At 35.9% G+C, this 27,298-nt stretch overlaps 1 protein-coding gene across 3 annotated transcripts in view; it reads right to left on the bottom strand.

Moving 5' to 3' along the window:
* tmem266 (transmembrane protein 266) overlaps positions 1 to 27,298 on the bottom strand; it is a 60,076-nt gene that overhangs the window by 19,796 nt on the left and 12,982 nt on the right. For 2 of the 3 annotated variants that reach the window (XM_089127954.1, XM_089127953.1), the window contains exons 3-4: positions 16,824 to 17,012; positions 154 to 308 (exon numbers count right to left, since the gene is read on the bottom strand). In XM_089127954.1, the coding sequence (XP_088984080.1) occupies positions 154 to 308; positions 16,824 to 17,012 (344 nt within the window). The remainder of the gene's footprint in view (positions 1 to 153; positions 309 to 16,823; positions 17,013 to 27,298) is intronic. The other variant, XM_089127955.1, reaches the window with a different exon arrangement.

Genomic DNA, 27,298 nt, shown 5'->3' with positions numbered 1-27,298 from the left:
TTGCTGGGGCTGGTGTCAATAAAAGCTTTTATTGGACTGACAAGGCCATTTTCAGTTCAGAAACTTAGAGCATGTGTGCTAACTAGATGGTAAATTGTCATTCTGAGGCTAGAATGGCTTCTAAAGAGATCATGAACCCCTTCTAATACTCACATTGTAGAAGCTTAGTATCGATGAGCAGTTCCAGAGTCAGTAAGAGCACCACCAAGATGACACAGGCCACCAGGAAACAGTTGAAGCCAGCACTCAGCAAACACACCTGCCAGAGCGCTGCCCTCCTCCCGCAGCACGGCTTCAGCCAGTTAGACCTGCAGATCACATACAGCGACAGAGACAAACAGTTCTGAGCTACAAAACCACAAACACAAGGTCTACTTTCACACAGATTTGCTAACAACACAGTATTTCTACTTGTATGTAAAAGTATAAGTCAATAGTACTGTATGTACAAGTGGTAATGGCGCGTCTATTATAGCCAACAAACCGACTCGGACCTCGGATATGACCTCACGTCCACACTTCAAGCGTTCTATTATGTTTTGCGTGTCCTAGTCGGAGAAAAAAATGGACGCCACCCTGAAAGCTGTTGCAATGGTAGCACTTGCCAAGTACCAGGCACTTACATTAAAAAAATATACTATGACTTCACCTTATCAAAACGCAGCCATTAAAACTTGAAAATGTTCACTTTATTTAATGTTTTTCATGTTAATCTTCTGTTAGCAATGCAAGCAACGTTAGTAATTGCACTCACAACAACCGATTCCCTCGTGATTATAATCGTCATTTAAAATACCAAAGCGGTTCAAAAACAATGAAAACAATTCATACATGTTACACAGGGCGCAGCCATCTTGAATTCCGAAACGCAATTCTTGCTCGGTGTCCTCACGGTTGTCCGACGTCCAAGAAGAGAAATCCGAGGAAAGGGGGCGTGTTGCTAGGCAACGTCTGTCGCATCATATCTTATTTAGTGCTATCAAAGTGTCTCGCGCTAGAGCGATAGACGACAGAGGTATGCTTCAACTCGTCTTAGTTAAGGGAATAACATAGTTTAATATGAAAAAAATGGTGGAGTATCCCTTTAATATAAAAATTGTATGATTTAGATTGTTACACCAGTAGGTGGTGACAAGTGACTGTAAAAAAGTGTATGTTATTGAATTATTCATTCAAGAGATTCGTTAAAAAAAAACGCTGATTCATCCAGTAATGAAACAAGTGAAGCGAGTCATTGAATCATTCATTCTTTCTTTATAATTCATTCAAATAAATTCTAGACTGCAGCAATTAACATTTTATCAGAACCTCTAGTAAATTGCATGTTATTTTGTTTAGTTGTCTGTTCAGAATCGTGCTCTCTGTTTGAAACAAACAATCAAAACAAACAAAAATCGGGATTCTCAATTTATCCAGAAATGTGCAGCTCTGATTCATTTCCAAATATCGCCCAGGTTTTCACCACTGCTTAATTTTGCCACCATATATGCTCTCTTTTTTGCTGAACTGTTGGAACGTGAGCATTTGCGCACTATTTTCCAGACTGAGCTCCAAGCCCATACTGTGCATCCTGGGCTCCTTCTCTCGGGAGCGGATTCTGATCTTGGCAGCGTAGAAAAGACTGATCAGTGTGGCCAGACTGACCTCATCCTGTGGCTCTCTGAGTTGCATCCATACTCACACACACACACCATCTGGAGAATACAGACTCCACTTATCAGACGCAGCCAAAAAGATGATTGCTTAACAGCATGGCCGTGCCTTCATTTGATCAGATGGACTATATTTGCATGCTTTGGGCTTCGCCCTTGTGCGGTTCGAGCAGGAAGGGCAGATCAGACATGGAATCTGTGTGCTTGGCTGAGCACTGGTGTCTAATAATACCAGCTTAGCACTCTGTAACTTTACGCCCTCCTAAAAGTGCAAACTCCAAGTTCCCTGATGGCTCGACAACACCAGCACATAATGCTTTTTGTTATAATCTGATAACATTTTATGTATGTTGAGATTACATATTGTGGTACGGGTTGACCACTAACGTTGTGACTTTTTTCCCACAATAATTCATTACACTGCTTATTTTACACATACTACATGCAAATATAAATAATTATGATTATTATTATTGATTTTTTTTTATCTATTGACAGTCCTGGTAAAAATTCAAAATAAAATTGTTTGGTTGTTGTTTTCTTGCTTGTGTAAGTAATGTTTATATATAAAACCTGAAAAATTGTATCACTATTAAAGGGATAGTTCACTTTGAAATTAATTTTTGGTATGTTTTAGCTTACCTCAAGTGCATCCAAAGATGTAGGTGTGTTTGTTTCAGCAGTATTTTCAATTTTGATATTTTTAGGTCAAACCGTTCATGTCTGTCAGTCATATAATGGAGGTCTACGGTCACCACCTCAAAGAGCATACACATTAAATATGATTTAATGACTCGAAAATGTAAGCACACATTGATGGCCTAAGACACGAAACGAACATTATTTATATCGTTTTTACCTCTTGTAACCACAGCCACGTTCAAGTAATCTGAGGTAAAAACGATATAAAAACTGTTCGTTTTCTCACACAAATCGCTCGTTTCGTGTCTTGAGCAATCAATGTGTACTTACATTTATGAGTCATTGAATCATGTTTAATTTGGACTTCTGTGTGCATGCTCTTTGAGGTGGTGACCATAGACCTCCATTATATGACTGATAGACACCAACGGTTTGACCTAAAAATATCAAAATTGAAACTACTGCGGAAGCAAAGACCCCTACATCTTGGATGCCCTTGAGGTAAGCTAAAACTATCAAAAATTTATTTCAAAGTAAACTATCCCTTTAAGTGTAACAAACACTTAAAGGTGGTCAATCTCCTTGAACATCAGTAACATTGTGCAGTGAAGGAAAGGGTGGTTCTGGCTGCAGCTGCAGTAGTGTACTAGCAAGCAGTCTGGAAGGGCAGTGTAATCGAAGCTCGACCACTGGGACCAAGAGCGCGGGTGAAACATGGCAATGTCTGGAGGTTGTTATTTTATGCTGAGCGAGCAGCAGCTAGTCAGACTCAAACCCAATCCCACGACCTGTATTAGAGGAATGGATGAATGAGTCATAGGTGGGAAGGTTCAACCCAAAAAGCCACCGAGTATGAAGGACACTGCTGGTCTCCAGTTCCAGAGTGGAGCTTTGGAGTGTGACTGGATCTCTTTCACCTTCCCTCCACCTCATCAAGCTGGTCACAGTGGAGCCTGATCAGGGGTCATATGAGAACGGGGGTTGCAGGCTCAGGCCACAGAGGTGTCAGTCAAACTAGAGGTGAGGGCTAATCATTAGGGCACGTAAAGATGGCCAATGACAGAAAAAAAATAGTGATTTAGTAAAATTGCTACACAAAATGGAGGGCCAAAATCATTAACTGAATCTGACATTTAACCCTCAAGGGGTCTACGGACAGGTGGATTTTTTTTTTTTTCTCATAACAGCGGAAATTTTTTTTTAAATACCCCACACAGAAAACAAGTAACTGATTTCTGTACATAATCTACATCTAACTACTGTTACATCTACCTGAAAAACACAGTTTATTTCATTTGCATCTCTGTTCTGTTGTTTATTTGTGCTATTGCTTGTAGTTTTATTTATATTTTATATTTATGTCGAATCTCTGCATCACTAAAAATACACCTTTCAAAAATCTTTAAATGTAAAACATATGCAAATTTGTTAGAAATATACTCTCGGTATTCATGTTGGTTTCATATGATTCTGAAAAATATTTATACCATTTTCAAGAAAAGTTTCAATTAAAAAAAAATGTCATGTGGTCTAACCAAGTAAAAAGTAATAACAATTTCCGAGTAAACTCACAGAAGAGGTGCATTTAGCATTTATTATTATTTATTAGTGTTTTTTGTAGTAAATTTATAAATAGGACAAATAATAAGTGTGATGTCATTAAAGAGCCCCTATCATGGATTTTTGAAAATGACTGTTCATATGGTGTGGAATATAGCTCTAAGGGAATGAAAACATCCTGCAAAGATTTATATCTGAAAGTGCACCGTATATAAAGTTATTGTCTTTCAAAAGTGAGAGTCGACTCTGAGTCTATGAAATGAATTGTTTTTGAAGCGAGTCATTAGCTGGTTCGTAGTGACGTAGATACATACTGGCAGACGGAAGTGTAAACTTGAAGTCAACACATTCAAATACTTCATCATAGCATCATGTCGAGAAGACGCTGTGTTCTACAATGCAAAGATAGTTCAGCCACTTTGTTTTCGTTTACCAGGGACGAGCATGTGAAGAATCGGTGGCTAGAGTTCATATTTGCAACGATACCACAACAGTATAGCCCGATTGTGTTCTCATCATTTTATTGACGAATAACGTTAGTTCAAAAACATAAATGAATTCAAATGTGGATTCGCAAGCGGTTGTTCCTGAAGGAGGGCTCAGTAACTTACTTACCCAGTGTATATGGATCAGCTTCCTCCTTCGAATCACAACCTGTGAGTATTATTAATAATTGTTGCTTTTATGGGTTTTGAACGGTTTTGTTGCGTCGGGGCGCGAGGCAGTATGTGTGTGCGCGTGTATTTGTGTGTGTGTAAGTTACGCTCAGCGCAGCTTCTAGGTCTCCAATGTCAATTTTATTTAAATATGTGAAATGTTTGTCGCTGTTATTGGAGTTGTCATAAAGAATAGAGCGTCTTGTACTACTGCAGTGCTTTATCAATATGTTGATGCGTTATGCTAACAAACAATAACTGACCGGGTCTGTCATCTGACCAATCACCGCCGATTAGCGTCACGCAAAGGAGTGGTTCGGAAAAATGAGTCGTTGTACGAATCATTTGGGAGTCGGTGAGCAAATCAATTCAAAATAAATGCATATTAAAGTGCATGCATGTTAAACTGTTTTTGGGAACTCCTAAAACAAAAATAGGAACATTTCAAATGCTATGATGGGGGCTCTTTAAAATGTCTGCCGTAAAATCATCCGTAATTTGTGCCAGAACACTTCCTGACATTCGTCTTTGACTACCATCTCTACATGCATACACGCCTGACTGGAGCTTTACACAAACGATGTTCAAACATTCACTTCGGTAATGTACACAAACACATTTCCAAACGTGAATGGTAATTTGCACTTTTGCTAACCCTACGCACACACAGAAAGAGCGAGGGGGAAGTGTGTGTGCTGGAGTGGACAGGTTTATAGAGACATCAGTATCAGCACTCCGCGAGACGCAGGAGAGACGGATTGAACTCCCGCACATGGGCGAGCGGAGAGGGCTGAATTACACCATGAACCTGATCGATCGTGAACTGGAGAAATGTGCTGTCATACTCGGCTCTCGGTCAAACACTGATTCTCTCGCTCCCGCTCTTGCTTCGGGAGAAAAATGAACAGGAAAGAAAACTACTCTGAACTCTGGCGAGGTGCTTTGCTGTCGACATAGGCCTTGCTTCACTAAGTGAAACAGAGCTTTAAAAGTGACTATGTTCTTCACAGGCAACAGATCAGCCGGAAGTTAAAGCCATTGTAGCAGAAACAAGAAAGTTGCATCATACGACCCTCAAAGATGATTAGTTTTTTTGTTTTTTATTCATCTTCCAGGTTTTTGCCTTGAACTCCTATTAAGAGCTGTACATAAACTCATAGTTATCCATGGTTAGTAGCCTGGATGCCAGCCCGAACCCCGCCCACAACATTTTTTAGGCGGGAAGTTCGGTCTGGACTCGATCCATTGAGGAGTAATTATGATCAGACAAGAAACGTTCGGGCCAATCAAATTGCCAGGGCGGGCTTTAAACGATGATGGACAGGTGATCTGCAAGGACGTAATCATCACGTTATCAAAAAGCGCATAACTGGTTTCCCTCAAAGATGACTGCAGCTGGAGAATTGAGATGTATCGATTACACATTCATTTTGACGCATCCATTTTAATAGACGAACAGAAAACTGCAATCAAGGCGTTTGTCGATCGGAAATATATTTTTGCCGTCCTTACTACATGATTCGGGAAAATTGGAACTTATCAGTCGCTAAGAAGATGGGACGTAATGAAAAGCCTGTGGTCGTTGTGGTTTCTCTTTTGGTCGTACTCATGGAGGATCAAGTAAAAGAAGCAATACTTGTTATTTTACTTCTAAAAAAGTAAGTTCTGTAGTTGACAACTGTATGCAAAGTATTTGACTTACTGCGTTGCTCTGATTGGTTGTAGGTAGAGCCCGACCGATAAAGGATTTTGAAGGCCGATACCGATACAAATATTTTTGGATTTTAAAATCCGATATGCCGATATATCGGCCGATATTTTTTATTTTTTTTATTAAATATTGTTGGATTTTACACACGTGTAAAAGAAAAGCTAACTTTTCTGCACAAGATACGTTTGATACTTTTTCTCTATGTCTAAATGTTCACTCCTCGCAAGTATAACTTACATTTTACAATGCAGGGACTGTAACTAGAGATATGCTAGTTATAAATACAGTAATAATTACTTAAATTAGGCAGAAAAAGTTCATTGTGGTTTCCAAGCTCATTAATGTTAACGTTAGCGGTCTTCCACTGATGATAGTGGCATTAGCTTGCTTTGTGGTTAGCTAGTCTATGATGAGCCATAATTTAGCAATAGATAACATCATACTGCAAATTGTAAAACATACATTTTCAAAATAACAGGCCAAGGAGAGATGATTAAAGCGAGTTTCGTCCGTTTTTATTTTATTTTTTAAATATTCATTTATCGGCCATTATAGCTGCCGATACCGATATTATGGAAAATGCCTAATATCGGCCGATAATATCGGCTGGCCGATATATCGGTCTGGCTCTAGTTGTAGGTCTGTCGGACTATCCAATTGAGTGCAGAGGTTTTTTTTTGTGGTTTGTTTAAGCGTGCCTCATAATCAAAGCCCTACGGAGAAGTATCAGACTCATTTTCGAGGCTACATGATTAGCAAAGCACTGATGAAAACACAAGGCAGCAGATAGAGTGGACAAGCATATGTTCATATGGCCTCACTAGTAGCTGAACTCTGGCAGTGAGTCTCCAACGCCAAGAGGTTGAGAAGGCATCACGTTGGTCTCTGAGGAAATCACTTTTAGAAAAAGCAATCAAGGAGCACAAAGCTGTACCACAAGCGCCTTCAAGCCACCACATAAATCAACCTCACTCACGGTAGCATTAACAGCTTCACGTTACTGACCCCGGTGAACTTCAGCCAGGGTCTCGGCCTTTAAAGAATAACTAAAGGGCAAACAAGAACCAGAACCGATCGCTGCTTTGACAGAGATCTCAGATGCATGTGACTCTCAAAAACAGCACAGCATTAGCAATCCAACCCTACTGTTGATTCTACAAATCATTATTGGCACGAGCCGGTGAGAAATAGACTTGCTTCCAATAGCTTGATCAAAGCCATTATGTTTCTTGATAGGAATCATTTTTAAAAAGGAAACGTAATATCTGTAAAATAACAAAATCACACAGCATATATACGATATTTCCAAGAGCAGTAATACCAATCTATCAGGTGCAGTCAAGGCTTTGAAACCTGCTCTTTGGGTTCTGATAATGGCATGGTTATATAGTTTGATTCACACTCACTGCAGCAGGAATTGAAAGAAAATGATAGACTGGAAGATTCTTTGGCATGGAAGCTTGTTCTGATATTAAGAGTAAAAAAAATAAGAAATAAAAAGGCAACAGTGAATTTATTTTTCGTAAGAATGACCCTTTCTCATTGAACTTGATTTGCACAATTGCGACATTTCTTGTAATTGTGGCCCAGAATGTAAATCACAAAAGTAGGACTTCATTTCTTGTACTTGCGGCTTTACATCTCGTGAAAGCGTGACTTTATATATTACAGTTTTGAGTTTAAAATCTCACAATTGTGGCCTAATTTCTTGTGATTGTGGCTTTATTTATCATAACGTGACTTTAAATCTTACGATTCTGACTTTATATCTCACAATTGTGACTTAATTTCCTGTAATAGTGGCTTTATATCTCAGAAAGTGACTTTAAATCTCATAATTGCGACTTAATTTTTTGTAATTGTGGCCTTATTTTTGAATGCAGCTTATCTCACAATGCGACTTTCTCATAAATGCATCATTATATCTCACAATTTAGATTTAGCATTTAGATACAATTTTAAACTCTGAGCTGGAAGATGTGAGTGGAACTGTGAGTCCCACAAAGTATTTGGCATATTTAGCAAAAAAAATTAAACAAAATATATAGTAACATGTTACGTAAATACCTTTACCGGTACATTTTTTTTCTTCATTTTTTGTTTCTAGAGTGTTTTGGTAGAAGACAAAGCATGTATACATATAATTCATACCTAAAAAAGAAATGGGTCTATGGGTCAAGTTCACATTGTAAGTTTAATATTTAAGGTCAGGCGATTTCTAATTCCTGTCCGGAAATATGTCTATGAGCACTAGCAAGGTCCCTCAGTCTTCAAGGTTGGCAATGCCCAATAAAGCAGCCTCAAATGAATAAAAATGCATGATAATTCTTTCTAAGCAGTCTTTTGAGAATTGTCTGCTTTTGGGTCCTGTGTCATAAGGAAATAGGACAGACTGATTTCCAGTGACCGCTGCGAATGTCAAAAGTTGGATGCTGATCTAAGACACATATCTCTTACATCCCCAGCTTCTAAACATAATGAAGAGAGCGGCTGATCTCAGATCAGCAGGAAAGAGCACGCTCCACTGACAATGTCAGGTAAAGAGCAAGCAAGCAAAAGCTAAAAACAATTGTCACAGCCAGCAGACAAACCTCAGCACAGGGAAGGGATAAAGAAGTTAAAAAACAAAAACAACAACAAAAGCTAAGCATAAAATATCTGCTGAATCTCAGAGAGATTCTTTATTTGAAAAGCACACCATTAATCTCTCAGGATTTACCAGGAGGACGTGTCACTTCAGTGCTAAATTTATAAACTTGAGTTTATAAAATTAATGAAAGAGCTCAAATGTATCGCAATATTATCAAATTCTTTAAACTGCAACTAAGCATCTTAAAAATACTTGAAATATTTCATTTTTTTCACAGAGAAAAAAATATATACAGTATATATTTGTATATAATATACCTCTCCGAGGTCTTTTTCATCTGTTTGAGGCTGGATGTCAGTAATTCACCCATAATGCACTTGGCTTAATGTCTCGTTCTATAGATACAGTTGAGCAAGGGCATTAATGTAAAAATCTAGTTTATAAACATTATATTCAATTAAATGGGCAGCCTACCAAAACATTAGAAAATCATTTTAAATTTTTAGAACGTATTTAACACTTAATAAACACCCAAAACAAAACCATTACAATTGAAAATCATAATTATTTTTTTTTTTACATTTTTTTCTCAGTCAATATCTTTTGTTATGAAAAGCATACAAGATACAACAGAAAGCCGGAATATTTTGGGCAGTCCACATACACACCAGTCTAATGTTCCGGTCAGGAAGTCCAAGTGCCAGCACATGCTAATAATATCCCACACACTGAAGGCCTTGCCCCTGCACTGAGACTGCCAGCTCTGCAAATGCCCCCTGAAGTTTGCAACTACTACCATCCGCCCACGTGGCAGCCCACCAGTGAGTGCGCTAGACTACATCATCTCTGTAATATCTGCTGTTTGATCACAACAGACAAGGTGTGTGAGATGTTAAAACGGGTCTTGGGTGGGATATTTGTAAGTAAATCACTCAAAAGTGTCAGTCAGATTTTTTTAAATAGAAATGAACAGCTGTGTTCACCAAGTGCACATTAAATTGATCAACAATGACAGTACATGTTTACATTGTTACAAAAGATTCGTTTGCTCTTTTGAACTTTCTATTCATCAAAGAATCCTGAATTTGTTTTTTCACTATTTCCACAAAAAGTAGTACAACTGTTTTCTACGGTGGCGCAATGCTAGCACACACATTTCTCTACTCAATTATGTAAATAATAACGAGATGTTGTGTCGTATAAAAGACGTGTTTTCTTGTAATAACGAGATGCTATGTCGTTAAAACAAAAAGTTAGAACGAAAATACGTTAAAACAGTTTTTTCTTAATAACAAGATAGTGTCGTTAAAACAAAATTTGTCTAATTAAGATATATTTTCTAATAATGAGATCACGTTAAAAAATTGTTAAAAAAATTGTTTTAACGACATCTCGTTATTATGAGAAAAATGGCATTTTAACGAGACGTTACGAAAAAACTGTTTCAATAACATATTATGAGAGAATATGTAGTATTTTGTCGAGGGAAAAATGTTTTTTTAAAACAATGTGAAATTTTTTTTTTTTAACGTGATCTCATTATTATAAGAAAACATATTTTAATGAGACAAATTTTGTTTTAACAACTTTTCTCATAATAACTAGATAGTCTTGAAAACAACATTTTTCCTTGATAAAATACTACATATTCTCTCATAATATTTTGTTGAAACAGTTTTTTTCGTAATGTCTCATTAAAATGCCATTTTTCTTGTTAAAATTACATTTTCTCATAATAATGAAATGTCGTTAAAACAATGTTTTATCGTAATACTCACATGTGTTAATAAAACAAAAAGAAATTCTCTTTAAAATAATATATTTCCTCATAATAACATTATCTTGTAATAAGAGATGTCATTAAAACAATCTTTTTTTCATAATAACGACATAGTGTCATTACATTTTTTTTATTAAAATGATATATTTACGTTTAAAAGTGAAATTTCTCTAAAGAAATCCTGTCGTCATTGGAGAGCAATGAAAAAAGAATAAAATAGCTTATAAACTGAAAAGTGCTGGCATATACAGTATTGCTTTCTGTTTTTGATCAAAAACCTACAGCTTCACTATTATTAGCACAGGAAGCATTCATTCACACACACAATCGCTCTCACACTAATGCATTCAAATCTTATTGTGCTACTTCATCTGTCTCTGATTTAGACCCAGCAGAAATCTGTAATGTGTACAACGACACAGACAAAACAACTGAAAAATAAGCTGTCATGTTGCAAATTGACATTACATCTCGTTATTAACATAACAGAGTAAAATTTAATTGAATATATTAAACCAGAAAATATTTATTTTAAAATGCAATAATATTTCACAATGCAGCCTCGGAGAGCAAGAGAAAGTCAATGTAAACTTGCAGTGCGGCCAAGTTTGTGGTGTGTGATCTCATTTAAAGCCTAGCCATAAAATGTAAGGCATTTTATACTTTCAATAAACCAATTGGAGTCGAAAGGCTGGGGAATCAACTATAAAGAGATGCATATATTTGCATTAAATAGCTCATGAATAAAAATACAATAATACTACTAAAATATTACATCTCTAGGACCATGCATAACTCACGCACACACACACACACACACTTTAAAAGTAGGTTTAAATGAATAGAAAAGGGCTGATATCCTGCGAGCTGTGGTTTGCTTCCTGTCGAGTACTGATCCTTGTCCCTTCTCCCTTTGATGATCCTTCAAACCCTGACAGATCTGTGAAATACATTCTTAGTTTTGTTCACGACATATTTTATCTTAGGTGTGGTATCTAGAACAATTTTAAGCGATTAAAAAACAATCCCTTGCAAGTAAAACATTTTGTCGCCCCATCTCATTTTTAAGTGTTTTAGGGTTTCTTGTTGTGTGTTTTTTTTTTGTTTTTTTTCGAACAGCAATCGAAATACAATAAATGCTGTAAAAAGTTTTCTGGGATATTTTCTGTTAGAACATGCTTTCTGTTAATATTATCCTCAAAACATTTATGACAGAAACTGATTTGCACAGATTCCCATAGAAAGCGCAAGGTCATGGCCATTCCGGGACACTGTTTGTGACAGTTTCACCCCACCGGCATATCAGCAGCTTTGTTTCCTTCTCCCATAACTGTGAGTAGAGAAAGCGAGAGCACGTCATGTTTCTGAAGTGACTCACATCTGAAACATGTACAGAATGATACAGAGGATATTTTCACGCATAAACAGCTGTGCTCTACCAGGCAAACTTTCAGTTTAGTCTACTGCAAAGGTTGCTGTGGCCACTGACTGTGTAACGAGGTTTCTTTGACAAAAGTGGATAAGCTGGAAGCGTTAATAAGTTCATACATCAGGAAATGATTGGGAGTTCCTCGCTGTGGGACTTTATCGCAGTGTTGTAGTCGAGACCACCTCGCTCGAGTCCGAGTCGACACCGAGTCCATAGAGAGTCGAGTCCGAGACCAGAGACGGTCGAGTCCGAGTCGAGACCGAGACCAGTGAGGGTTGATTACCTAATTTACTTTTATTTATTTAGAGAAATCCTTTTTTTTTTTTTTTTTACTGAATTTACTTAGAGTTTAAAAAATATGATCAGTTTAGGGTAAAAAGGGCACATAGTAGGTGGTGTTAAAAGTAATTTTATTACAATTTGTCATGCGCAGTTGCGCACTAGAAAATCACCAATCACTGGGCGTGTCAATCAATTTAAAGAAATATTTTATTAACATACATTAATAATCATGAAAAATATTTTGAATTGAACTCGAGTGGACTCGGGAATAATTCCGAGTCTTAAAAAAAAAATGTTCGAGTACGAGTCAATTCCGAGTCCAAATGGACACGAGTCCATGACAAGACCAAGACCATTAAAATATGGTCTCGAGACCGAGTCCGAGACGAGTCCGAGTCTCGAGTACTACAACACTGCTTTATCGTAAAGGAATCTCTGCTTTAGTAATTGCGAGATTTGTGAGAGAAAATCGTCAAATGGCTAATAAAATTTGTACCGTGAGGATGTGTTGCTAATGTTATTCGCTGATTCTGACCGTAAAACTTCAAATAATAGCCCGGGCTTTTATTTTCCCAAATGGCGAACTGCACCGGCTTATATTTGAGACAGGCGTCTATATGAGACCGGCCTTTATAATTTAGTGTTGAGAGATGTTGTTCACTGAGCAATGTCTAAAAATCTCCAAATGCTCCACGTGAAACTGCGGTCTTCCAACCTTTTACTATCGTGTCAATTGAACTGAATGTTCGCTGTGATCGTGCTTTGTCAAAGGCTTTTAATAACAAATACATTTTAATATTATATGCAACACAATATTTCTGTTACATTTTGAAAACATAACATTAAACTTGCAACATTAAAAATGACACATATTACAGCGTCTCCTGATCCAAACACAGACGAAGACGAAGAAGAAACAAGCAATATCATATGCATACGTAAAATAACGCGATCATCAACATATAAACTAAAACTGCCTGATGTTACTGAATTAAATGTCATTAAATTAAATGCCCCAGGACGAGGTATAGGTGACGTTTCGGGGTGTTGAAGGACTCGATCTACTCCATCTATGTTTTGATATTCGTTCTGAACCTGATCCTTTTGCTCAAAATTGCTTTTTTTAATGAAACTTACCCACAATCAAGTGTTGATAAAAAAAATAATACATGAAGCTAATATATTAAAGCTTTCTTTTGACATATTACATGTTCAGATTTTCATAAAACTATTAAAAATTGTGAAAATTATCAAAAAATGCTGGCGCTGGATGGCAACTTTTCAAAAAGAGTTAAATACGGAGAAAAAAAAAAAGTTTCACAACATTTAGCTGAGCTGTTATCACAGGTGTGTCACCTGACAAAGTGAGTTGTGAGAGGCAGAATGCTCTGTGCTGACATCTCAGAAACAAACTCACACGATCACACACTTGAGAGATTGTACGGACCATCTGTCTCACACACACACACACACACAATACAGGCATGGCTTGTGGACAGTGTGACGGCTGCCATAATTAAGCTTATGGTGTTTGTCAACTTTCCCTGCATGAAGCAGAGCATTGCACAGTGGCCGTCCACGGTGAGTCACGCTACCCAGACGGGACAGCAGCGTCGCCTGCCAAAAAAAACCCCGTCAGCACCATAAAGGTCTGGGTGCTCTACACTCCCAGCATGCAATGCGGCTGCCAGATGATTTTTAAAGCCACATTTGCACACTAACCACTGAGGAACACAAATACACCCACTGAAACCTGGCATTTAAAAATATGGTGTGAAGTAGTCGAGAATCCAACCTCCTGCGGTAAACATCCGGTTTTTGAAAAAAAAAATAAAATAAAAAAAAATGGCACAGACATACTACACACTCTTAGAAAAAAAGGTTCAATGGGGTTTAATATAGACCTGTAGGGTTTTAAAATGGTTCTATTAATGTTTAACACGCTATTTCATATATTTTCTAGTGATAAAGCATGATCAAGCTCCTAAAATGTAATAAATAAATAAAAAAACACTATTAATTAAAACTAATAAGCAGCGCCTGACCCTTTAAGCGTCTACATGGAGCCTCGTCTTCTAAGAGTGTAGGAGAGGTTTGAGAAGTAAGGTAACACATTACGCTATGAGTCCAGTGTAAAAAGGAAAAAGCCTGTGATTGGTCAATTCAAATGGCGTTTTTCCAGTCTAAGTGGTCCAGACTTTGTGCTGATAGTCAAAAGTATATCTCAGTGAGAACAGAATTACACAAGCAGAAAAAAATGTTGATCCAAAAATCTTAAAATGATGCAACAAGATGATATGGATCACAAAGGCATGCTAATCGAAAACCCAAAAAATGCTATGAATGGCAGTAACCAATCCATTTATTGGTTACTAGAAAAGCGTAACAGTTTTGAGAGCTAAAACTTCTGTAACAAACAGCAGAATAGTGTTATTGCACAGTAGTACTTTCATTTGTTTTAGTTATTTTATCTTTCAAGATATAATTTTGGTGTTGTCTGAGTTTCCATTAGAAATCTTAGAAATAAAAAAAATAAAATAATAATCTTTCTCAGTGCTCCCAGGTTTTTACCGAAACACAATAGGTAAACAAGCCTCAACGATCCAGTTCTGCATTACAAATCATTTCAGCATACCAACATATATTATAAACAAATTCCTTTAGAGTTCTACTGTATGTCAGATGCAATAAAGATTGAAATCTCGGCTACTTTAGATACAGCTACTATTGTTTATAAGACATGTTGAGGCTTATTTTTACCTCACCCCTGCCAAGCATCAAATGAATTCCTGGAATTCCAGTTAAAAGTCAGTATCGTTGATGTAAGTGAGAGTATGCTGCTCTTCCTGATTTTTTGGATATCTGAATATTTCTGTCCCAGTCTGGCGTACGTTTCGTCGGAATCCTTTATCCGATAATAACTGAAAGTGGCACCGTGACAAGAGCGCAAACAAAGAGACACCGTCAAAATGTTACGTTAGAGTAGCGCAAACTAGGAAACAGTTGCCCTGGAAATGTTTCATTTCAGACTAAAATGTCATATTATGCCTCTACATTCAATATTATCATGTTCTTGTGTGTGGACCAAAAAAAGACTCCATTTAGGGATATAGGCCTTGTCCACACTAATACATTTTCTTTTTAAAACACATTTTTCTCTCCATTTTGGCCTTCCGTCCATGCTGAGACTGCGTTTTTATTCATTTGAATGAAGCTTTTTGAAAATGAATAAATTTGAAAATGTCGTTTTTGCGCGGTAGCATTAGTGAATGGTGAGATCTTTTGCTAAATAAAATGATCATATTAGAAGAATTGCACAGAAGGTTTTACAGATGTGCAGTAAGTTGAATTTAGCATTTTCAGGTGTTTTCCAAAAGTTTCTCATCCACACTGAAACGTTGGAAAACGCCTGAAAACGGAGAGTTTTTAAACGAAAGTGGTGTTTTCAAATGTATCCGGATTTATGTAGACGTAGCCTTAGGGAAGTGCATAGTTGATAAAAAAACAAAAAAAATTATAAGCAAAATAAATGAATACATTTTTTTATTCTTTAGGTGTGTTCAAAAGGAAAACCTGCTCACAAATAGACTAAATGTCTATCCTAGTGCTGTCAAATCGATTAATCGCATCTAACACAAAAGTTTGTTTATATAATATATAAATGTGTGTGTTTGTGTGTTTATATATATATTATATATATATATATAAACCCTCAAATGGTCTTTGTTTCCTGTTTACACTTCTGGGTCTATACGACCCCAACAATTGATTGAGTAATTGTACAAAAAATGTAAATTTTTAATCATACAAATAATATATATATTTTTTTACTTCTATCTATACATTAATGCTGTGTTTTTGGAGATATAAAGTACTTTTGTATCCATATACCACACAATTTCTCAACTACACCATTAGCTTGCATATGAAATATTATATTTTTATGATACATTGCATTCATACTCTAGTACTAGACCTTCATTTCTGTGTAAAAATTTTCAGATTTATGCCAGATTTTTTTTTTCTTTTCTTTTTTTTTTTTGTGTGAAAATATATATATTTAGTTTTTTTCACATTTCCCATTCATTTCAATGTGGGGTCATATTGACCCCGAAGACCAGAAGTGTAAATTTATTTTTATTTTTTTACATACCTTCAGAATAACTGAATCAAGCCCAGTTTTTTTGTGTGTCTATAGATAGATAATGTATGAAAAGTCACAAAATCTTATTGAGATGAAGGGAACCTTTTTTTTTATTAAGTAAAAGTCGATTGGGGTCGTATAGACCCCATGACCCGATTGAGGGCAACTATAAACACACACACAACATTTGATAAAACACAAACTTTTATGGTAGATGCGATAACACACGATTAATCGATTTGACAGCCCTACTATACTCGCTACTAAAAAGCTCATTTTTGGATTTGGGTTAATCTTATAGCACTAAAGTCAATGGGAAGTCCCAAATTACACAGATGCGGAAGTGCAGTATCACATGTGTGCCAGCAGTTTCTTACCCTTCTTGGTTGTCCTCTTCATCCAGATTGGAAAGTAGCTGGGATCCGGCCAGCGAGAGGTCCAGGGCAGCGAGAGGAAGGTCCCTGTAGGCGAAGCTGACCAGCTGCACTGGAGCCATGCACTGGCCTTCATCCTCCACCTGCTGAGAGATCACCTCCAGATCCGGCACTGCCGCCTGCTGAGGGGGCCTGGGGACACATGGGGGACACTACTCTGTTGTCTTCTTACATTAACCGTCTTCAACCAGTTACCATAAAGAAAATGACCTGGATTACCACAAAAAAATGAACAGACTAAATGAAACCTAACTATCATCACAGAAAGGGCACTGCAAAGTCAACATGAAAACAAAACTGTTACCCTTTACATTCTTAATACAATTTTCTGGTCTTATTGTGAAATGCTTTATCAGTGCGATGACTCATAATCTTTCACTGAAATGTTCAGACAGTCCCCTGACCTTTTAACCAACAATAGAAACTATTTGTTCACTTAGAAATATTTCTGATCAATGCATTGGAAAGTTACTCGTTTTAACGAATCGGTTCATTTAGATGTTTTATGTAAATCAAGCAGTGTACTTTTGTGAACTGCTTACATGGACCATCCCAAAAAACTGGATGTCGAAGTCCTGAATTTCTGGCAGCAAAATATTTGGTTAACCATAGCTGTTTGCACTGGAAACTTACACTAATTTAGTTAGTTAAATGGTTTGTGTAAATCAAGCAGTGGGCTCCTTTCACATGGGCTCTCCGAAAGAAATGATTCACTAAAATGAGTCACTGATTCAGCAGAAGTCCTGAATTTGTGGTAGCAAAATAATTGGTTATCAGCAGTTGTTTGCTCTGGAAACTTAAACTCATTTTAGTTAATTGGTTCATGTAAATCAAGCAGTGTACTTTTGTGAACTGCTTCCTTCAGATGGACTGTCTGAAAGAACAGATTCACTAAAATGAGAAACTGATTCATTTGAGTCCATGTGTAAAAGTCCTGAGTTTCTGGTGACAAAATATTTGGTTAACCACAGTTGTTTACACTCATTTCAGTTAATTGGTTTTTTTAAATGGTAAATGTAAATCATGCAGTTTACTTTAGCGTACTGCTTCATTTCACATGGCTCGTCTGGAAGAATCGATTCACTAAAATGAGATTCATTACAGGCCCTGCCTTTTTGGTAGAGAAATCTAGTTAAGCACAGCTATTTACACCGGAAATTTATACTTATTTGAGTAAATTAAATTTTGATTAAGCGCAGTTGGTTGGTTCGCATCATGGTTCATGTGAACCGATTGATTTGCATGAATCTTCAGAACAAACTAAACGAGTCAATGATTCATTGAGGCCCTACATTAAAGTCCCTGTGAGGTATTTTACATGTTTTTTGTAGTATGACATTGTTGTTTATTACTACAAAACAAAATGTTTTTTTGCCAAATAAATATTGCTTTGAAAGCCTATAATGTTGATATTTACATTGTATTTTTGCTTGGAAAAATGACGCAATATGGAAGCAAAATTAGTTGTTTCATGTTGACTTTAAACGGCAAATAATGGCAGGCCACAAAATAAGTAGTATACTGTATAAAAACCTAAAATAAGGGAATAATTAACTGTCTTAAGGCAAAGCGTACCAAAGAATAACACAAGGGGAACTACATATATGGCACAAATGAGAAGGAGAAAATAATAATAATCACAATTCAAGGGGTGGATCAGAATACAGGAGAGGTCAGGGATGAGGAATGTGTTTTATCCTGACAATGCATGATGTATGAGACACAAACACAATGAACGACCAGCAACAGAAGAGGGAAGTGAATCACAGACGCCACAGAGACCCAGAATCCCATTATTGAGATGTATTCCCGCAGATTACTGACTGATGTGATTCTAAGACAGACGAGAAGCAGATTAAGGAATCTCAAAAAGGGCATGGCCACAAACAGAAGTGGAATATATGGAAATGCATACGAAACCTCAATGGCTACATAAGTAATGCATGAAAGAAGATTAAGTTGTGGCCAGCAGCGTCCCACGTGTCGAGATTGATTCCTAAACCCAGAATATTCATCATGGTCGGAGGATCATGCGTTGCGTTCTACAATAATGAGGTGTCGAGAGATTTCCAAAGCACAATATTGTGGCAAAACAACAAAGTCCCACAGTTGGATGTCATGGCTGGTTCTGCCCGGTTTTGTGTTTGATTTATTGGATTTAGTGTGCTGATTCATCTCACGTTTGCAGTTTGGGATTGCTGTTCTCAATCTCAGCGCAAACAAGGCAATGAATATATATATATATATATACTTCTGCAATGCTCACAGTTGCTTTTGATATCAAACTTTAGTGAGGTAATAGTTCACACAAATATGTTTTGATAAGCGTGAGGTTGAGTAAAAGATGACAAAATTTACTACTTTTAATTGCGGGCCAGAAAGGGAGATCCTTACAAAATAAACAACAATGTGATAATTGTGATCATAACGAATGCGAGTCATAACTGTAATCGATACTTTTAAGATGACTTAATCAAGGGCAGAAGAAAGGACAGAGACGGGAAGAAACCTGGGTTTTGGCTTCTGTCCCAGCCGTGCCGGATGAGCGGTGATAAATTATGCCAGTGCAAAGAAAAAAAAAATATGCGGAGAACAAAAAAGGAAGCATGTAATAGTACAGATTCTTAGGAGAATAAAGCTGCGCCACTGTCAATAGAGAGGCTGCATGTATGTGTGGATTGCTATCATAAGACAGTGATATTATGCTGGGAAGCGTTTCTGTTACTGTTCCCCATCCCAATCTTTAAAACATTAATGGCTGTATGGACCCAAACGTACTGTAATTTCTCCAGAAAATCTTCTGCTTTTCTTTTATCTCTGTGTTTGTTGTGTTTTGAGCAAACAATGCATCAAACATGAATGAATGATGAATAATTGGGTGAATCTGACCAAATCTGTCAGAGACGTGGTGTAATTGACAATTTATAATTTAACAAGAAAGCAATATGCAAAGATAATACTGACATTGTTTTTATGACACATTGCTGCATTGTAATGCAAAAAAAATGAGTGCTGTCAAATCGATTAATCGCATCTAACAAACGTTTTTGTTTCTGTATGTATGTACTTTATTGTATGCATGTATATATCATGTAGATATACAACATGCTTACATTCATGCATACATATAGAAAGCAAGCAAGCAATAGATATACTATTATAGTTATTTATTAACATTTTGAAATAGATTTAAATAAATTACAATAAAAAAAATACTAAACACTTAAATCACATTGTACCATTGTGAATAATTGCAAAATAAAAAAACTCAAAACTGAAATATCTGGACACATTACATTAATGGCAGGAAATGTGATTAATTGTAAAAAATAATGTCAAATTGTCAAAAATTGTTCCAAAAAAAGGTTCATTTTCTTTATATTTTATTTAATGGGGAATTTGCCCATTTGAACATCATTTTATAATAAATTACAGTAGCGTACATAGCTTCACAGACACCAAAATGCTCCATGACAGCAGCGCTTCGATCACACTTCTCCCCAAAATCTCTTTTCACACCCTTCATGCGGGCTGGCTGGTAAAGGACGGGCTCAGCATGCGGCGTCCCGTCCTCCCTGATGCTATCTGCGCACTTGGCACTGCATCCCACCAATTGCTAACAGGACTCTAATCAGTCCTGACACGCACAAACTGTTCAGGGCATCAAAATCACATTTGCAAATAACCATATGCAAAGCCGTAGCGCTGTCAGGTACTGATGAGTGTTCGCTATAGTGGCACGACGCCCGCATGAAGTTTCTGTTCGCCACACCGCAGGACGAGTAGTAGAGGACACAGACATAAGACCAAGTTTGGTGTACAAATTAGAGGGGGTTTCTGGGGGAAATCAGATTTTGATATCGTCCTCTACAAACTGTGCTAGTGAGTTCAGAGCCGTTGTAAAGAGTATATCTCCTCTGTGATTTGCTGTGTGTTTTAGTGTCTACAGACGCCCATCAAGGGACAGGTTATGATGACTTTAGTGCATCCCATGCTGAAACAGCATTTTATTGTCTTGTAAGGCCACATATTCTCATAACTCATCCAAACCTGGATCAAAGGAACTTGAGATAAAAGAGAAACCTTGCATAAGCCAGAGATATTTCTAATTTGCTATGTTAACTTTCTTTTCTCTCTCTAATCTTAATTTAATTTCTACATTTACTACATTTACTATTTACATATTTAAAATCAAAAGTTGTATGTGTTAATATTAGTTAAAGGCCAAGGGATACTCCACTTTTTTTGGAAATAGGCTCAACCACAGAGATAAACAGTTGAGTTTGACCGTTTTCGAATCCATTTAGCCGATTTTTTGATATTTAGAAGAATATCAGTAATCAGACAGTTTCTGGTCTCATTGACTTCCATAGTAGGAAAAAAATATATACTATGGAAGTCAATGAGACCAGAAATTGTCTGGTTACTGATATTCTTCTACATATCAGAAAATCGGCTGAATTGATTCGAAAACAGAAAAACTCAACTTTTTAACTCTGGGGGAGTTGTAAAATGAGCCTATTTCCAAAAAAAAAAGTGGAGTATCCCTTTAACGCACTAACCATGATAAATATATTTTAAAAAATATATTGCTTATGGGCTAGTTCATGTTAACCTAACTAAGGTTTTCAAATGAGGCCTTATTGTAAAGTGTTTCCGAAGTCATTTTCAACCAGAGTAATTATTGTTAGATTGTCATATTTTTTTACACATTAGACCTGAATTGACAATCCATTACAGTATTACAAAGTAAATGTTTTTCATATTAAAATATTTTAATATATTAAATATTATGCATCAAATAATTTAACTGATATTAATCTCAATAGAAACATTTATAAAGTGTAAATACACTTAGCATTTGTTTTGTTGTTAATTGTTATAGTGGGTGTATTTAAAGTATAATGTTAATAAATATTAAAATTTCTTTAATCAATCATGATCAAAACTTTCTTCTATGATTACAATAACTATATACTGCACAGTTATAAAGTAGACCAAGCCTATTCATTAATTTAACACCGATTTAATTTTCTGCATGTCTGCATAGTCTCTTATTGCAGATTCACTCTCTTATTGAGGTTCATATTCAGCTCTTTTTCACTTTGCCGTCTGAGCGCATCTATGGTGGAGCGCATCGTGATGTTCAAGTCATTTACAGGAGATACTGCAGAAGATTGTAACCTCTCTGTGAAGCGCTTCTCTAGAGACTAACATTTCCACCTAAATCACTCATCAACCATTGCCAAGCCACTGTTATTGTTAGGTTTATGTCAAAAGTACAAAACTCTCAGGGAAAATATGTTCCCTCAAGCTTAGCATTTCTTTCACTTCACAAACACTAGTGAGGTATTTTTTTAGGGCTGTCAAACGATTAATCGCGATTAATCTCATCCAAAATAAAAGTTTATATTTACATAATATATGTGGGTGCACTGTGTTAAATACAGATTTTTAAGAAATATTTTCATGTATATACTGTATAAAGATTTATATATAATTTATATTATATATAAATATAAATATATTTTTTTCTTAAATGTACATTCATGTGTGTGTATTTACATACACAAAATAATTATACACAGTGCACCCCCATATATTATGTAAATATAAACTTTTATTTTGGATGCGATTAATCGTTTGACAACCCTCATTTTTTTAAATGCATATTTTGGGTAACCAGCCTTTATTTACGACATATTCAAGCTATAAAGCTTGAAAACGCAGTAACCCATAAAAATGGTGGATAGGGGTTAATGTTCGTCCCTGTGGACTACTTTCTTATTTATTTCTATTGATTCTTCCCAGCTGATTTATGACCGTTCACTGTAAACTCACTGGGGGCAAAGTGAGACGGCAGCTAGTTTACATCTTATCAGTCAACGGAAATAAAAGAATGCGTAGAGTAAGTGCGACGACACTTGAATTAAAATGTATCGATATACACTGATGAGCCAAAACATTGAGTCATCTCCTAACAAGGGCGTGTATTAAGGACTTTTTAGATTACATGTAAGCAAACAATCAGTTTTCTTAATCAACATGTTGGATGGGGGAGAAAAGGCCAGGAATTTGAGTGACTTTGACAAGGGCCAAATAGAGCTCCGGATGTCACTGGTTGAGCTGAGTTATTAGTAGGGATGTGACCAAGTATTAGCTACTGTCGGTAGGTTTACATATATCCCAGCCACCGCACTAGACATTATTTTTAATCGAAGAAGACGTAGGCGTGTTATCCAAGCATTAATGACAAGGAAAGCCTTTTTTGCGATACATGGAGTTTTTGCTAAATTTCTGTTTCATTGGGCGTAATTCGCAATTTTTTTCATTTGCCATATACATTTCATAGATACATTTCATGTCATTCATGTAATTTTTATTTGTCAACAATTTTTTTTTTATTATAGAACTTGTAAACATTACAAAAATCATGTGGCTAAATTCGACAAAAATATATAATGTAGTGTGTATATTTCGTGATATTTCCCAAACACACTCGAAACGACTGACCAATCACAACAACACTGGTCCAGCCGACCAATCAGAGCACATTAGTACTTTTCAGAAGGAGGGGCTTCATGAAGACCGGAATTAAACAGAGCATTACTGAAAGACTGGGATAAGGGCTGCAACAATAAAAAACATTCAAGCATTGAAAACCTACAGTAGAATAATAAAAAAAGGCTGTGAAAACAATATGCATAAATAGGTCATCTTTAAAGTACAGCCTAGAAATAGGTAGGGTAGGTAAGGTAGTAAAACCGTATATGTAGGAGTTGTATAAGTTCAAGAGGGGTTTCAACTAATGTCCCAGTAACATCTGTTTGACATTCACAGCCAGATGCTGCAACCATCATTCATCAGTTTGTGTTAATCAGCAGGATGTCCTGTCACCAGCAGTGAGATTCCCATGTCCCAGCCAAGTGCTTAACATGATGTAATCATTTCTGAGGGTGCACTGGAAAGATTCACGTCATCCTTCTGCAACAGCCATATCTTAGAGACTTGTGTGGCCGTGAACGGTATTTTGAGGTTAAACAAGAACACAACTATTGTGTATTATAGATGATGAATTAGAACACCAGACATCTGTTCACTTTTTTCACCATGTCTGCATGACCCCTTTCAGCAATAAGAAGTGAAAGCATATGGTACTGTACACAAACAGGGTATATTTAGTGTCCCATTACTTATTTTTTAAACATGTGGCACAAATCCCATGTTCTGCATGAACCATTAGATGTGTTTGGTCAGCTATTATGTAATAAAATTAATATACACTCTTAGAAGAAAAGGTTCTATATAGAACCTTAAAAGGTTCTATCAGCGCTATGTATTTAGAACCCCTAAAACATTCTATTCAGAGCCATTTTTTAGGGTTCTGTGTAACCAGGAAAAAGGTTCTATAAGGAACCTTCTGGGTTCATTCATTATCATTTGTTTTGTCTTTTAAGGATTAAATATTTTATATTATTGACAAACATCAAGACCCTAAAATGTATTTATGAATGCATGTGAATGATCACAAAATTCCAGATAGAAAATGTATATATTTATATCATTTTATGCAGTTTTTCTCCTCCAAAAATCAGAATGATTAAAATGTGATATTAAGAAGACACTACAACAGTTTAATAAACAATAATTTAATTAACTACAAAATGTTGCAGACCATGCAAATATACAGAATATATATAATAAATATACAGAATAAATTCTGTATAAATATATACAGAATAAAATGTAAAATATGAATGAATAATAGCCTATAAAGAACCTTTGTGCCAGAATAGAAACTTTTTAGCATAAAAGATTTTTAGGAGTTGAGTAAAGAACCCTATGCTTCATATATAATACAAACCCAATGAACCCTTTTTTCTAAGAGTGAAAAGCAGTTCATTTTAAAGATTTGTTATGTCTCACTCAACTGTATCCATCAAGGTATTTTTACACATTTTGAAAAGAGCAATAGTGTGCACATCTCACCTTCTGGCAGGTGCAGGACAAGAAGAACTAATGAAGTCAAATAAAATGTAATGAACGCAAAATGTAAATGACAAAAACAGAAATCCTGCATAGTGCTGCATGCTTTAAGATGTTATTTACAATGACTTTTAAGAAGATCCTTTTCGAGAATTTAAATTTTTTTAAATTTTGTTTAAAGAATTATCTTAAAGAAAAAAGATAAGAATTTTTTTTTTTTGGATATTTTTGGGAATATAGAGTGCCGAAGTCATCACGTCACTCTGTATGCCAAAACGCGGAAGTGAGTTAGCATTTTAGCACTCCCGGTTCCCACGCTCTAAAGCCTATGGGATTTTTGAATGGGTTTTTGCTAAATCGCCTGAAATAAGGTCTGTGGTGAACAAAGCCTCGAAAAATGTTCACGTTTTGATCTATGACATAAAACACACTGTAATAACCTGTTTGTGTTTTTTTTTACTTTATTGTGTCTGCGTTTTTTTTTTTTTTTTAGGTTAATTTATATAGGCTTCAAAATGTATACATTTTGGATTAACTTGATAAGATTACAACTTAACAAGATTATCTTGATAGACAAAACGTGTTAGGGTCACAACTTTTTGTTGAACACATCTTATTTTTGCAATTTTCCAAAAGTCTGTGGGGAAACTGCATAGCTTTTCGATCGAGGGAATTCATGCGACGCTAACTTACAAGTTGTCCTACAAAGTGATGTCATCACTTCGGCACTCTATTAAGAAAGAAAATAAGAAAACCACATTTAGTTGATAGTTTTGTGAATCCGGCCCCTGGATCCTTTCTGACATAAAGACTAATAATATAATTCTATTTAGGACTGTACCGGTGTGAAATTTTAGCCAATACCAATAACTCTTTATATTTAAAAACTGATAACAAAATATATTGGCTGATAAATCTAAATCGATTTTTTTTTAAATATTTTGAGAGCCTGACAAAAGCCTTACACAGTTTTACATTTTTCAACCCAATTACCAACATTATAAAAACATAATTTATAGGAATTGTTTAGTTCATTAGTAATTAATATAAACTTGCAATTTGTCCCTTTTGAGTGGCAGCTAGGATAAATTTGCAACCCTGTTGTTTATTAATTTATTAATTATGTTTTCTAGCATATTAGGCGTATATATTTTGAAATGTCACAAATTTAGTTAATGGGGCAAAACTCATTTAAAACGAATGAAAAAAAGCTAATTTAATACTGAGTATGACTTTCTGATTTTGACAGTCTAAATGATATATACATATATAGTTATATAATATAATATATAATTTCTTTATCTTTATATGACCATTTGTTGAAAGATTTGTTTTAAAGAGTCCGGTATTATTTTGTACCCTGAACATGGAAAGTGCCCTGCATTTAAACTAATCCCTGCAAACTGCATCTGAAGAACACGAGTCCTACATACAGATGAAAATGAGCAGATTAATTGTGTAATTATTATATAGTGAGATCATAAAGACTTTGATGGTACTATAATCTTCCTGCAAAACATGCAAAGAGGATTTTATTGTTAAAATTGAATGTCACGACAAGAAAACGATCAGCTTGCGCACAAAACAACAAGACAGACCTCATTAGACAGAACAGTCGAGGCTAAATGTTAGCTGACCTGTTTCAAGCACAAAGGCGTCCTCAGGGTGTGTCAGAGTGCATGTAAGCATGCGTGTGTGAAAACAAGAGCACATGAGTGTGCATGCACGTGTGCACAATCACTCACACAAACACACACACACCTTGTGTGGTGAAAAAAGGACATACACAAACAATAACAATAGGACTAAATGAGCATCAAGAAACACTAAAAGCACAACCTCACATTTTACATTTGCTCCACTGCAGCTACTGACTATGGCTATTATTATTATTTAAATAATATTAGCTTCTGATGAGGATGAGCAAGGATTATAAAAAAGTAACCTTGACAAATCTGACCCATAAAAAACTGAAACAATAAAGCTGCACCTTCAGAAGGGTGGCCAAGTTTTAAAATATATCTGTTATTCCTTAGTCATGCATAAGTCATTCCACTATTACCAGAAAGACACATGTAATGTCATTATGTAGGCATAAAGAGATTTCTGGTTTGAATTATTTATAATAAATAAATTAATTAAATAGAAAATTGGTACATATTATATTTACAAAAGTAGCAAGTGTCCCATTTGCCAAAACATTTAATGATCTTAACTCAAAACTGTAGTTTTGTATGTTTTATCATTTAGTCCATGCCTGTTAGCATTTAGACCAATCAAATTTTTGACCAATCAAGTGCTCTCTGGAATGGGAGTGTCCCTCCCACCGACTAGCAAGTAGTGAATTTTGATTTTGGCAGGTTGTGACATGAACTAAAGGCTACTGGCTATAAAAAAAATAAAAAACACAACCCCCTCAACCCAACTTTGTG

This window comes from Pimephales promelas, chromosome 25 (assembly GCF_988280905.1).
Source record: "Pimephales promelas chromosome 25, fPimPro1.hap1.1, whole genome shotgun sequence".
In the NCBI taxonomy this organism is placed as follows: domain Eukaryota; kingdom Metazoa; phylum Chordata; class Actinopteri; order Cypriniformes; family Leuciscidae; genus Pimephales; species Pimephales promelas.
Note: the sequence above shows the minus strand (reverse complement) of the source record. Positions and strands in the feature narration are given on the sequence as shown.